The sequence below is a fragment of the Oncorhynchus mykiss genome, chromosome 2, assembly GCF_013265735.2.
Source record: "Oncorhynchus mykiss isolate Arlee chromosome 2, USDA_OmykA_1.1, whole genome shotgun sequence".
Taxonomy (NCBI): domain Eukaryota; kingdom Metazoa; phylum Chordata; class Actinopteri; order Salmoniformes; family Salmonidae; genus Oncorhynchus; species Oncorhynchus mykiss.
The window spans coordinates 50925058-50939065 of NC_048566.1; the positions used below are offsets into that span (position 1 = coordinate 50925058).

The 14008-nt window shown below is 44.6% G+C and overlaps 1 protein-coding gene across 2 annotated transcripts in view; it reads right to left on the reverse strand.

The window, feature by feature from the left end:
- The window catches only part of LOC110491182 (Krueppel-like factor 5), a 47640-nt gene that overhangs the window by 18422 nt on the left and 15210 nt on the right, over window positions 1-14008 (reverse strand). The window contains exons 2-4 of one of the 2 annotated variants that reach the window (XM_021564533.2): window positions 13046-13053; window positions 404-1298; window positions 48-107 (exon numbers count right to left, since the gene is read on the reverse strand). In XM_021564533.2, the coding sequence (XP_021420208.2) occupies window positions 48-107; window positions 404-1298; window positions 13046-13053 (963 nt within the window). The remainder of the gene's footprint in view (window positions 1-47; window positions 108-403; window positions 1299-13045; window positions 13054-14008) is intronic. The other variant, XM_036950164.1, reaches the window with a different exon arrangement.

Consider the following 14008-nt stretch of genomic DNA (forward strand, 5'->3'; position numbering starts at 1 on the left):
TACATTTCTATTTGTGTAATTGTACAGAGGAAGTTACTCTTTCTTACCTGTGTGTGTCCTTTGGTGTGCTTTCAAGTGAGAGCTCTTTGTGTAAACCTTTGAGCAGCCTACAAGGAGAGAAAATGGATGTTAGTATCACTGAATGGATACCATGGAGAAGTACTCAACATTGGCCTCCTGAGGTATTTATTTCCAGCACGTCTCGGTAAGCAAACAAACAGCATCATGAAACGCATCTTCTGTATCTTTGACCAAACACGCTTTAGCCTTTACCACATTAGCCTGCAAAGTATCTATATCAATGGTCTAAATGGCACTGTGGGTGCATTCATTCATGCATTCATGCATTCATCAATCCATCCATTCATTTATTCATCTATCCATCCAGAATCAGGAGGCTCACCAGGAAAGTCACAGAAGTGGATCCGTCTCTTCTCGAGCTCAGGGTTGTTCCGTCGGTTGTACCTGGGTCCTGTCAGCACCCATTGTCCGTGGGCCATACGCATGGAGTGGTGGGACATCTGAGTGACCTTTAACCCCAGTCTGCTAGAGGCCTGGAAGGGCGGTGGAGTGGTCAGCAGCTCAGCCTGGTTCTCAGGACTACCCGGCTGCGAGTTGGGGGGTGAGGGAGGTAGGCTGTGGGGCTGTGACTGGGGCGACACCTTGGCGTGGTGGTGGTAGAAATGCTCCGGCATTGCAAACAACGAGTCACCACCGCCATGACCCACCGTTGTCAAGGAGACACTGTTCAGGTTGAGCATGGTTCTACCGTTGCCGGCTCCGCTGGTCCCTGATTGGTTGCTGCGGGAGAGTGTCATTGTGAGGTCAGCTCCGCTGACGGGGATGGGCATCTGGTAGACCTGCAGTTGTTGGGGGCCAATATGCAGCTCGGTATCTGAAACTGGGTGTCCGCTGGTGGCCATATCGGGTTTGATAAACATAGTGTTGACGGTCTGGGGAATGCTGAAGACAGACATGAAGTCAGGCAGGGTCTGGATGGAGCAGGACACTGGGACGTCCAACCGAGGCTCTGTCTTGATGTGCGGGAGGAGATGGGTCAGGTGGTGCTGCTGGGGCTTGTTGGGCCGGTTCAGGCCGGTGCAGAGGTGGGTGGTGTTGGGGAGGATGAGGTTGATGTTGATGCTGTAGGGAGCTGTGTTGTGCTTCTCCTCTGAGAAGTACTTGTCCACCAATGAGGCGCTCTCTCCGCAGTTCTTCTTGTCTGTGTGGGCCATGGATGGAGGATGGAGGAGACTGCTTGTGGTCTGGGGGAGGAACTTTTCCATCTCCAACTGGGTCTAGAGAGAGGGAGGAGGAGGAAGTGGGATAGATGGGGAGGGATGGAGGGAGAGAGATTAGATTAGATGGGGACACTTCCTAGTGCAATGTTGTGTATCTAGGAAGAGTCTCTTGTAGCTGTGTTGGGAATGTGTTTCCAAAGAAGAATATCTGCTGCTCACTTTTAGATCATTTGTTGAAATGTTCAGACAGAAGTTTTTTTTATGGATTCATGATGTGCGCTGAGAGTCAGGAAGCAAGTTCAGGGAGTGAGTGTTTTAATAAATAAACGCATCTCAATACAAAACAAGAACCACAAACAACACACATACATGACACTGGAACAGAAACAGTAAGGCCTGGGGAAGGAGCTTAAGGAAGTGACATATATAGGGCAGGTAATCAAGGAGGTGATGGAGTCCAGGTGAGTGAAGACGTGCAGGTGCGCGCAACAATGGTGACAGGTGTACGCCATAACTAGAAGCCTGGTGACTTAGAGACCGGAGAGGGAGACACGTGACATTGACTTGCTTTTCATTTACAAACTAGGTTCTTTTTTTAAACTGTGTTTAATTGAATCCCTAGAAGCAAAAATGGGACATATTAAGCTATTGTTATTTTTTCTAGGAAAGTTAATGCCGGATAAATATGGAAATGCAGCCCAAAACAAATCAGCCGCAACTTTAACTGTGAGTTACTGAGGCCAAACGCTAGGGCACAGGGAGTTAATCCAAGCCAAAGCCCAGCCAATCAGTTGTGTAAAAATAATTCACTGAGCTGTTGATATACTTAAGCCCTATCCAGCTGTGCACAATGGCTTCCCCAACATCAGATACAAAGGAGGGAAGAAAATAATTCATCAGGCCTATTATGCCTCCACAGCTATTTGAAGTGCCAGCTATGTCTGTACAGTATATTTCCAAATCTCTTCCCTAGCAACTCTAGTGTTGATGTGCTTTTCAATCAAATTCAATCAAATGTATTTGTAAATAAAGCCCTTCTTACATCAGCTGATGTCACAAAGTGCTGTACAGGAACCCAGCCTAAAACCCCAAACAGCAAGCAATGCAGGTGTAGAAGCACAGTGGCTAGGAAAAACTCCCTAAAAAGGCCAGAACCTAGGAAGAAACCTACAGAGGAACCAGGATATGAGGGGTGGCCAGTCCTCTTCTGGCTGTGCCGGGTGGAGATTTTAACAGAACATGGCCAAGATGTTCAAATGTTCATAGATGACCAACATGGTCAAATAATAATAATCACAGTGGTTGTCGAGGGTGCAGCAAGTCAGCACCTCAGAAGTAAATGTCAGTTGGCTTTTCATAGCCGATCATTCAGAGTATCTCTACCTCTCTTGAAGGGCACTTCAACCTGTGTGTGAGGTCAATAATACTTGGAAAATTCCTTATTTAGATTTTTTATTGCGAGATCCTCCTGTATGAAGCTGCTGCTTTCAAAACAGGGCACAAACAGGTCTTGTGTTGGTTGATTATGTTCTGGCAAGCAGCTTAACCGAGTACTTGGCAGAGTCCTCCCTCTTGCCTGAGTGCCCATGGACTACCTGGATTGGTCCAATAAGAAACTTTTGTTGTCCAACAATACAATAATGCAATAAAAAATCCTTTGTCCATGGTTAGCCATGCAAATACTGTACATGTCAATCTCTCCTGGCTCAAAGTAGAGGAGAGATTGACTGCATCACTACTTGTCTTTGTGAGAGGTATTTACATGTTAAAACCACTGAGCGGTCTTTTCAAAAGACTAGCACCAAGCTCAGACACCCATGCATACCCCACAAGATATGCCAAAAGGGGTCTTTTCACAGTCCCCAAGTCCAGAACAGACTCGGGAAACATACCGTACTACACAGAGCCATGACTACATGGAACTCTATTCCACATCAAGTAACTCATGCAAGCAGTAAAATCTGATTTAAAAAACAGATAAAGCTACACCTTATGGAACATCATGGACTGAGAAGAGACACACACAGGAACACACACGCATAATAATACATACGTTAGCATACGCAATGTACACACACGTAAACTAGGTCCTGGACTTCCTGATGGGCCAACCCCAGGTGGTGAAGGTAGAAAACAACACCTGCGCCACGCTGATCCTCAAAACCGGGGATCCACAACAGTGTGTGCTCAGCCCTCAGCTCCATGTTCACCCATGACTGCGTGGACACGCATGTTTCCAACACAATAATCAAGTTTGCTGATGACTCAACCGTGGTAGACCTGATTACTAACAACGACGAGACAGCCTACAGGGAGGAGGTGAGGGCCCTGGTGGAGTGGAGTTAGGATCTATCAACACAGATGACAAGATGGTGCCGACAGAAAGGGTTCCCTCATTTCTAGTCCTAAGGAAACTCTACATTATTTAGTTGATTATGTATTATTTCTTACATTGTTTGCCCAGAAAAATCCTAAGTGTTAATACATACATCCGGGAAGAACTATTGGATATCAGAGCGACGTCAACTTACCAGCACTACGACCAGGAATACTGCTTTCCCGAAGAGGATTCTTTGTTCGAACCACCCAAGGCATTCAAACTGTTTCCAGAGGCTGACCCAGAACAATGTCGCCGCAATTACTAATGTCCAGTCTCTAGATAACAAGGTAGACGAAATTAAGGCTAGTGTTGCTTTCCAGAGAGACATCAGGGACTTTAACAAACTCTGTTTCACGGAAACATGGCTCGCTTGGGACATGCTGTCGGAGTCGAAACAGCCACCTGGATTCTTTATGCGTCACGCAGACAGGAATAAACATCTCTCAGGGAAGAAGAAAGGTGGGGGTGTATGTTTCATGATTAACGACTCATGGTGTAATTGTAATAATAATTGTGTCAAAACCGGGAGGACTAGTAAAAGAGATTAGAAAAGGCAGGAGCACGGGAAAAACACGCTGGTTGACTTGGAACATACACGACGAGACAGGAAACACAGGGATAAATACACCAGGGAAAATAAGCAACACCTGGAGGGGGTGGAGACAATAACAAGGACAGGTGAAACAGATCAGGGTGTGAAAATATACCTATGTAAGAATGCAGTTCATTGACTACAGCTCAGCCTTCAACACCATAGTACACTCCAAGCTCATCATTAAGCTTGAGGCCCTGGGTCACAACCCTACCCTGTGTGATTGGGTCCTGGACTTCCTGACAGGACACCCCCGGGTTGTGAAGGTAGGAAACAACATCCCCACTTCGCTGATCCTCAACACTGGGGCACAATAAGGGTGTGTGCTCAGCCCCCTCCTGTACTCCCTGTTCACCCATGACTGAGTGGTCATGCACGCCTCCAACTTGATCACCAACAACGACGAGACAGCCCATAGGGAGGAGGTGAAGGCACTTGGATTGTGGTGTCAGGAAAACAACCTCACTCAACAAAACAAAGGAGAGGATCATGGAAACAGCAGAGAGCGGACCCCCCTATCCACAATTGAGAGCATCCTGTCGGGCTGTTTCACCACCTGGTACGGCAAATGCACCGCCCACAACCGTAGGGCTCTCCAGAGGGTAGTGAGGTCTGCACAACTCATCACCGGGGGCAAACTACCTGCCTTCCAGGACACCTACAGCATCCAATGTCACAGGAGACTGAGAAATATATTCTATCTCAAGGCCATCAGACTGTTAAACAGCCTTCACTAACACAGAGAGGCTGCTGCCTACATACAGAGTTGAAATCATTAGCCACTCAAACAAATTGATAGTTAGTCACTTTATTAATGCCACTTTAAAAATGATCTTTACATACAGTGCCTTGCGAAAGTATTTGGCCCCCTTGAACTTTGCAACCTTTTGCCACATTTCAGGCTTCAAACATAAAGATATAAAACTGTATTTTTTTGTGAAGAATCAACAACAAGTGGGACACAATCATGAAGTGGAATGACATTTATTGGATATTTCAAACTTTTTTAACAAATCAAAAACTGAAAAATTGCGTGTGCAAAATTATTCAGCCCCTTTACTTTCAGTGCAGCAAACTCTCTCCAGAAGTTCAGTGAGGATCTCTGAATGATCCAATGTTGACCTAAATGACTAATGATGATAAATACAATCCACCTGTGTGTAATCAAGTCTCCGTATAAATGCACCTGCACTGTGATAGTCTCAGAGGTCCGTCATGCCGGATAAATATGGAAATGCAGCCCAAAACAAATCAGCCGCAACTTTAACTGTGAGTTACTGAGGCCAAACGCTAGGGCACAGGGAGTTAATCCAAGCCAAAGCCCAGCCAATCAGTTGTGTAAAAATAATTCACTGAGCTGTTGATATACTTAAGCCCTATCCAGCTGTGCACAATGGCTTCCCCAACATCAGATACAAAGGAGGGAAGAAAATAATTCATCAGGCCTATTATGCCTCCACAGCTATTTGAAGTGCCAGCTATGTCTGTACAGTATATTTCCAAATCTCTTCCCTAGCAACTCTAGTGTTGATGTGCTTTTCAATCAAATTCAATCAAATGTATTTGTAAATAAAGCCCTTCTTACATCAGCTGATGTCACAAAGTGCTGTACAGGAACCCAGCCTAAAACCCCAAACAGCAAGCAATGCAGGTGTAGAAGCACAGTGGCTAGGAAAAACTCCCTAAAAAGGCCAGAACCTAGGAAGAAACCTACAGAGGAACCAGGATATGAGGGGTGGCCAGTCCTCTTCTGGCTGTGCCGGGTGGAGATTTTAACAGAACATGGCCAAGATGTTCAAATGTTCATAGATGACCAACATGGTCAAATAATAATAATCACAGTGGTTGTCGAGGGTGCAGCAAGTCAGCACCTCAGAAGTAAATGTCAGTTGGCTTTTCATAGCCGATCATTCAGAGTATCTCTACCTCTCTTGAAGGGCACTTCAACCTGTGTGTGAGGTCAATAATACTTGGAAAATTCCTTATTTAGATTTTTTATTGCGAGATCCTCCTGTATGAAGCTGCTGCTTTCAAAACAGGGCACAAACAGGTCTTGTGTTGGTTGATTATGTTCTGGCAAGCAGCTTAACCGAGTACTTGGCAGAGTCCTCCCTCTTGCCTGAGTGCCCATGGACTACCTGGATTGGTCCAATAAGAAACTTTTGTTGTCCAACAATACAATAATGCAATAAAAAATCCTTTGTCCATGGTTAGCCATGCAAATACTGTACATGTCAATCTCTCCTGGCTCAAAGTAGAGGAGAGATTGACTGCATCACTACTTGTCTTTGTGAGAGGTATTTACATGTTAAAACCACTGAGCGGTCTTTTCAAAAGACTAGCACCAAGCTCAGACACCCATGCATACCCCACAAGATATGCCAAAAGGGGTCTTTTCACAGTCCCCAAGTCCAGAACAGACTCGGGAAACATACCGTACTACACAGAGCCATGACTACATGGAACTCTATTCCACATCAAGTAACTCATGCAAGCAGTAAAATCTGATTTAAAAAACAGATAAAGCTACACCTTATGGAACATCATGGACTGAGAAGAGACACACACAGGAACACACACGCATAATAATACATACGTTAGCATACGCAATGTACACACACGTAAACTAGGTCCTGGACTTCCTGATGGGCCAACCCCAGGTGGTGAAGGTAGAAAACAACACCTGCGCCACGCTGATCCTCAAAACCGGGGATCCACAACAGTGTGTGCTCAGCCCTCAGCTCCATGTTCACCCATGACTGCGTGGACACGCATGTTTCCAACACAATAATCAAGTTTGCTGATGACTCAACCGTGGTAGACCTGATTACTAACAACGACGAGACAGCCTACAGGGAGGAGGTGAGGGCCCTGGTGGAGTGGAGTTAGGATCTATCAACACAGATGACAAGATGGTGCCGACAGAAAGGGTTCCCTCATTTCTAGTCCTAAGGAAACTCTACATTATTTAGTTGATTATGTATTATTTCTTACATTGTTTGCCCAGAAAAATCCTAAGTGTTAATACATACATCCGGGAAGAACTATTGGATATCAGAGCGACGTCAACTTACCAGCACTACGACCAGGAATACTGCTTTCCCGAAGAGGATTCTTTGTTCGAACCACCCAAGGCATTCAAACTGTTTCCAGAGGCTGACCCAGAACAATGTCGCCGCAATTACTAATGTCCAGTCTCTAGATAACAAGGTAGACGAAATTAAGGCTAGTGTTGCTTTCCAGAGAGACATCAGGGACTTTAACAAACTCTGTTTCACGGAAACATGGCTCGCTTGGGACATGCTGTCGGAGTCGAAACAGCCACCTGGATTCTTTATGCGTCACGCAGACAGGAATAAACATCTCTCAGGGAAGAAGAAAGGTGGGGGTGTATGTTTCATGATTAACGACTCATGGTGTAATTGTAATAATAATTGTGTCAAAACCGGGAGGACTAGTAAAAGAGATTAGAAAAGGCAGGAGCACGGGAAAAACACGCTGGTTGACTTGGAACATACACGACGAGACAGGAAACACAGGGATAAATACACCAGGGAAAATAAGCAACACCTGGAGGGGGTGGAGACAATAACAAGGACAGGTGAAACAGATCAGGGTGTGAAAATATACCTATGTAAGAATGCAGTTCATTGACTACAGCTCAGCCTTCAACACCATAGTACACTCCAAGCTCATCATTAAGCTTGAGGCCCTGGGTCACAACCCTACCCTGTGTGATTGGGTCCTGGACTTCCTGACAGGACACCCCCGGGTTGTGAAGGTAGGAAACAACATCCCCACTTCGCTGATCCTCAACACTGGGGCACAATAAGGGTGTGTGCTCAGCCCCCTCCTGTACTCCCTGTTCACCCATGACTGAGTGGTCATGCACGCCTCCAACTTGATCACCAACAACGACGAGACAGCCCATAGGGAGGAGGTGAAGGCACTTGGATTGTGGTGTCAGGAAAACAACCTCACTCAACAAAACAAAGGAGAGGATCATGGAAACAGCAGAGAGCGGACCCCCCTATCCACAATTGAGAGCATCCTGTCGGGCTGTTTCACCACCTGGTACGGCAAATGCACCGCCCACAACCGTAGGGCTCTCCAGAGGGTAGTGAGGTCTGCACAACTCATCACCGGGGGCAAACTACCTGCCTTCCAGGACACCTACAGCATCCAATGTCACAGGAGACTGAGAAATATATTCTATCTCAAGGCCATCAGACTGTTAAACAGCCTTCACTAACACAGAGAGGCTGCTGCCTACATACAGAGTTGAAATCATTAGCCACTCAAACAAATTGATAGTTAGTCACTTTATTAATGCCACTTTAAAAATGATCTTTACATACAGTGCCTTGCGAAAGTATTTGGCCCCCTTGAACTTTGCAACCTTTTGCCACATTTCAGGCTTCAAACATAAAGATATAAAACTGTATTTTTTTGTGAAGAATCAACAACAAGTGGGACACAATCATGAAGTGGAACGACATTTATTGGATATTTCAAACTTTTTTAACAAATCAAAAACTGAAAAATTGCGTGTGCAAAATTATTCAGCCCCTTTACTTTCAGTGCAGCAAACTCTCTCCAGAAGTTCAGTGAGGATCTCTGAATGATCCAATGTTGACCTAAATGACTAATGATGATAAATACAATCCACCTGTGTGTAATCAAGTCTCCGTATAAATGCACCTGCACTGTGATAGTCTCAGAGGTCCGTCAAAAGCGCATAGAGCATCATGAAGAACAAGGAACACACCAGGCAGGTCCGAGATACTGTTGTGAAGAACTTTAAAGCCGGATTTGGATACAAAAAGATTTCCCAAGCTTTAAACATCCCAAGGAGCACTGTGCAAGCGATAATATTGAAATGGAAGGAGTATCAGACCACTGCAAATCTACCAAGACCTGGCCGTCCCTCTAAACTTTCAGCTCATACAAGGAGAAGACTGATCAGAGATGCAGCCAAGAGGCCCATGATCACTCTGGATGAACTGCAGAGATCTACAGCTGAGGTGGGAGACTCTGTCCATAAGACAACAATCAGTCGTATATTGCACAAATCTGGCCTTTATGGAAGAGTGGCAAGAAGAAAGCCATTTCTTAAAAATATCCATAAAAAGTGTTGTTTAAAGTTTGCCACAAGCCACCTGGGAGACACACCAAACATGTGGAAGAAGGTGCTCTGGTCAGATGAAACCAAAATTGAACTTTTTGGCAACAATGCAAAACGTTATGTTTGGCGTAAAAGCAACACAGCTGAACACACCATCCCCACTGTCAAACATGGTGGTGGCAGCATCATGGTTTGGGCCTGCTTTTCTTCAGCAGGGACAGGGAAGATGGTTAAATTGATGGGAAGATGGATGGAGCCAAATACAGGACCATTCTGGAACCTGATGGAGTCTGCAAAAGACCTGAGACTGGGACAGAGATTTGTCTTCCAACAAGACAATGATCCAAAACATAAAGCAAAATCTACAATGGAATGGTTCAAAAATAAACATATCCAGGTGTTAGAATGGCCAAGTCAAAGTCCAGACCTGAATCCAATCGAGAATCTGTGGAAAGAACTGAAAACTGCTGTTCACAAATGCTCTCCATCCAACCTCACTGAACTCGAGCTGTTTTGCAAGGAGGAATGGGAAAAAATTTCAGTCTCTCGATGTGCAAAACTGATAGAGACATACCCCAAGCGACTTACAGCTGTAATCACAGCAAAAGGTGGCGCTACAAAGTATTAACTTAAGGGGGCTGAATAATTTTGCACGCCCAATTTTTCAGTTTTTGATTTGTTGAAAAAGTTTGAAATATCCAATAAATGTCGTTCCACTTCATGATTGTGTCCCACTTGTTGTTGATTCTTCACAAAAAAATACAGTTTTATATCTTTATGTTTGAAGCCTGAAATGTGGCAAAAGTTCGCAAAGTTCAAGGGGGCCGAATACTTTCGCAAGGCACTGTACCTTGCACTACTCATCCCAGATGTATATACTGTATTTTATACCATCTATTGCATCTCGTCTATGCCGGTCGGTCATGGCCCATCCATATATTTATATTTACATATTCTTATTCCATCCCTTTACTTCGATTTGTGTGTATTAGGCAGTTGTTGTGGAATTATTAGATTACATGTTAGATATTGTTGCACTGTCAGGAACTAGAAGCCCAAGCATTTCGCTACACTTGCAATAACATCTGCTAACCATGCGTAAGTAAGTGACAATTGTATTTGATTTGGTGCCAGGAAAATAACCTCTTCCTCAACATCAACACAATTAAGGCGCTGATGGTGGACTTCAGGAGACAGCAGACAGAGCACGCCCCAACCCACATTGACGGGGCCGCAGTGGTAAAAAGCTTCAAGTTACTCGGCGTACCTTAAATGATAAATTCACACAAAGAGTGGGGTGAAGACGGTGCAACAGCTACTCTTCAACCTCAGAAGGATAAAGATATTTGGCTTCGCCCCTAAGACCCTCACAAACTTCTAAAGATGCATCATTGAGAGCATCCTGTCGGGCTGTATCCTCTCCTGGTACGGCAATTGCACTATCCGCAACCGCAGGTCTCTCCAGAGGGTTGTGCGGTCAGCCCAATGCATCCCTGTGGGCACACTGCCTCCCCTCCAGGACAATTACAGCACCCGGTGTCATTGGAAGGCCAAGATAGCACCGGAGGAGATGGCTGCCGTTTTACAGCCTCCTAACCAACTGTGCTATTTTGTTTGTTTGTAACTTATTTTGTACATATAGTTGCTGCTAGCGTCTCTTATGACTGAAAAGAGCATCTCGACAGCAATTACTCAATTCGAACTGGACAAAGATTCTTTCTTTAATGAGTCTGATGTGAAGGATATAAGGCTCTCCGGAGACCAGGCCCAAATCCCTGTCAGTTGCGTGAAGAAAAGGCGGAGCAGAGGGAGAAATTTGGGGTTTCTTGTTAGGATTTGTAGGCGAGTGAGTAAATCGCCATTACCATCGGTTCTATTGGCCAAAGTGCAATCACTGTAAAACAAACTCGATGATCTACAGTCGAGACTGTCCTACCAACGGGACATTACAAACTGTAATATCTTGCGTTTCACTGAGACGTGGCTCAATGACGACACGGATAATATAGAGTTGGCTGGGTTTTCGGTGCATCAGCAGGACAGAGCAGCTACGTCTGGTGAGACAAGGGGCTGGGGGTGGTGTCTATTTGTCAATAACAGATGGTGAGCGATGTCTAATATTAAAGAAGTCTGGAGGTATTGCTCGCCTGAGGTTGTGTACCTAATGATAAGCTGTAGACCACACTATCTACCAAGAGAGTTCTTATCTATATTATTCATAGCCGTCTATTTACCACCACAAACCGATGCTGGCACTAAGACCGCACTCAACGAGCTGTATAAGGCCATAATCAAATAAGAAAATGCTCATCCCGCCTAGTGGCCGGGGAATTTAACGCAGTCAAACTTAAATCTGTTTTACCTCATTTCTACCAGCATGTCACATGTGCAACCAGAGAAAAAAGGAAAAGGAAAAAAACTCTAGACCACCTTTACTCCACACACAGAGATGCATACAAAGCTCTCATTTGCCCTCCACTTGGCAAATATGACCATAACTCTTTCCTTCTGATTCCTTCTTACACAAGCAAAAACTAAAAGCAGGAAGTACCAGTGACTCGTTCGATATGGAAGTGGTCAGATGACGCGGATGCTACGCTGCAGGACTGTTTTGATAACACAGACTGGAATATGTTCTGTGATTGATCCAATGGCATTGAGGAGTAAACCACCTCAGTCACTAGCTTCATCAATAAGTGCATTGTCGACATCGTCCCCACATATCCCAACCAGAAGCCATGGATTAGAGGCAACGTCCGCACTGAGGTAAAGGCTAGAGCTGCCACTTTCAAGGAGCGGGACACTAATCTGGACACTTATAAGAAATCCCGCTATTCCCTCAGACGAACCATTAAACAGGCAAAGCGTCAATACAGGACTAAGATTGAATCCTACTATGCCGGCTCTGACGCTCGCCGGATGTGGCAAAAAACTGTAATATCTATTACAAACTATTACAGACTACAAAGGGAAATCCAGCCGCGAGCTGCCCAGTGACGTGAGCCTACCAGACGAGCGAAATGCCTTTTATGCTCGCTGCGAGGCCAGCAACACTGGAGCACGCATGAGAGCACTAGCTTTTCAGGATGACTCTGTGATCACTATCTCCGTATCCGATGTGAGCAAGATCTTTAAACAGGTCCACATTCACAATGCTGCAGGGCCAGACGGATAACCAGGACATGTACTCAGAGCATGCGAGGACCAATTGGCAAGTGCCTTCACTGCCATTTTCAACCTCTCCCTGACCGAGTCTGTAAAACCCACGTTTCAAGCAGACCACCTTAGTCCCTGTGCCCAAGAATGCGTAAGTAAGATGCTTAAATGACTACCGCCCCGTAGCACTCATGTTGGTGGCCATGAAGTGCTTTCAAAGGCTCGTCACGGCTCACATCAACACGATCATCCCGGAAACCCTACACTAGACTTCAGTGCAGCTTTTGACATTTTCGATGATAGTCTGTTTCTGGAAAAACGTGTGTTATGGCTTTACACCCCCTGCTATAATGTGGATAAAGAGTTACTTGTCTAGCGAAACACAAAGGGTGTTCTTTAATGGAAGCCTCACAAACATAATCCAGGTAGAATCAGAAATTCCCAGGGTAGCTGTTTAGGCCCCTTACTTTTTAAACTTTTTACTAACGACATGCCACTGACTTTGAGTAAGGCCACGTGTCTATGTATGCGGATGACTCAACACTATACACGTCAGCTACTACAGTGACTGAAGTGACTGCAACACTTAACGAAGAGCTGCAGTTATTTTCAGAGTGGGTGGAAATGAATAAGTTAGCCCAAAATATTTCTAAAACTAAAAGCATTGTATTTGGGACAAAACATTCACTAAACACTCACTAAACCCTTCTCCGGCGCCATCTAGTTGAACATCATGCACTTAGTGTAGGGATGACCAGAGATTTTCTCTATCACTAAACACAAATGCTTTGCATGTAAATGAGGTCTTAGCTATGGATTGTGACCATGGCTATCCACACATTTAAAAAACAAGAGAATCGTGGTCTGGTTGGCTTAATATAAGGAATTTTAAATGATTTATACTTTTAATACTTAAGTATATTTAAAACCAAATACTTTTAGACTTTTAATCAAGTAGTATTTTACTGGTTGACTTTAACTTTTACTTGAGTCATTTCATATTAAGGTATCTTTACTATTACTCAAGTAGGACAACTAGGTCCAAGAGGCTTCTAAACAGCTTCTACCCCCAAGCTATAAGACTCCTGAACAAGAAAACAAATGGCTACCCAGACTTTTTTCAGCGCCACCTCTGGGTGAGCGTTTTCTTGATGGCTTATGGCGGAATACAGCTCATTCAATGCTGTCTTAGTGCCATCCTCTGACTGGTGTTGAATATTGACAGCTACAAATAATACAGATGAAAACTCTCGGTATATCTAGACAAATGGCTACCAAGACTATTTGCAGTGCCTCCCCCTCACCCCATCTTTACACCACTGCTACTCTCTGTTGTCATCTATGCATAGTCACTTTAATAACTTTACCTATGTGTACATTCTATCTCAACTAACCGGTGCCGATATAGTCTCGCTATTGTTATCTTATTCATATCCATATTTTTTTTTAACTGCCTGGATGGTTAGGGGCTCGTAAAGTAAGCATTTCACTGTAAGGTCTACACTTGTATTCAA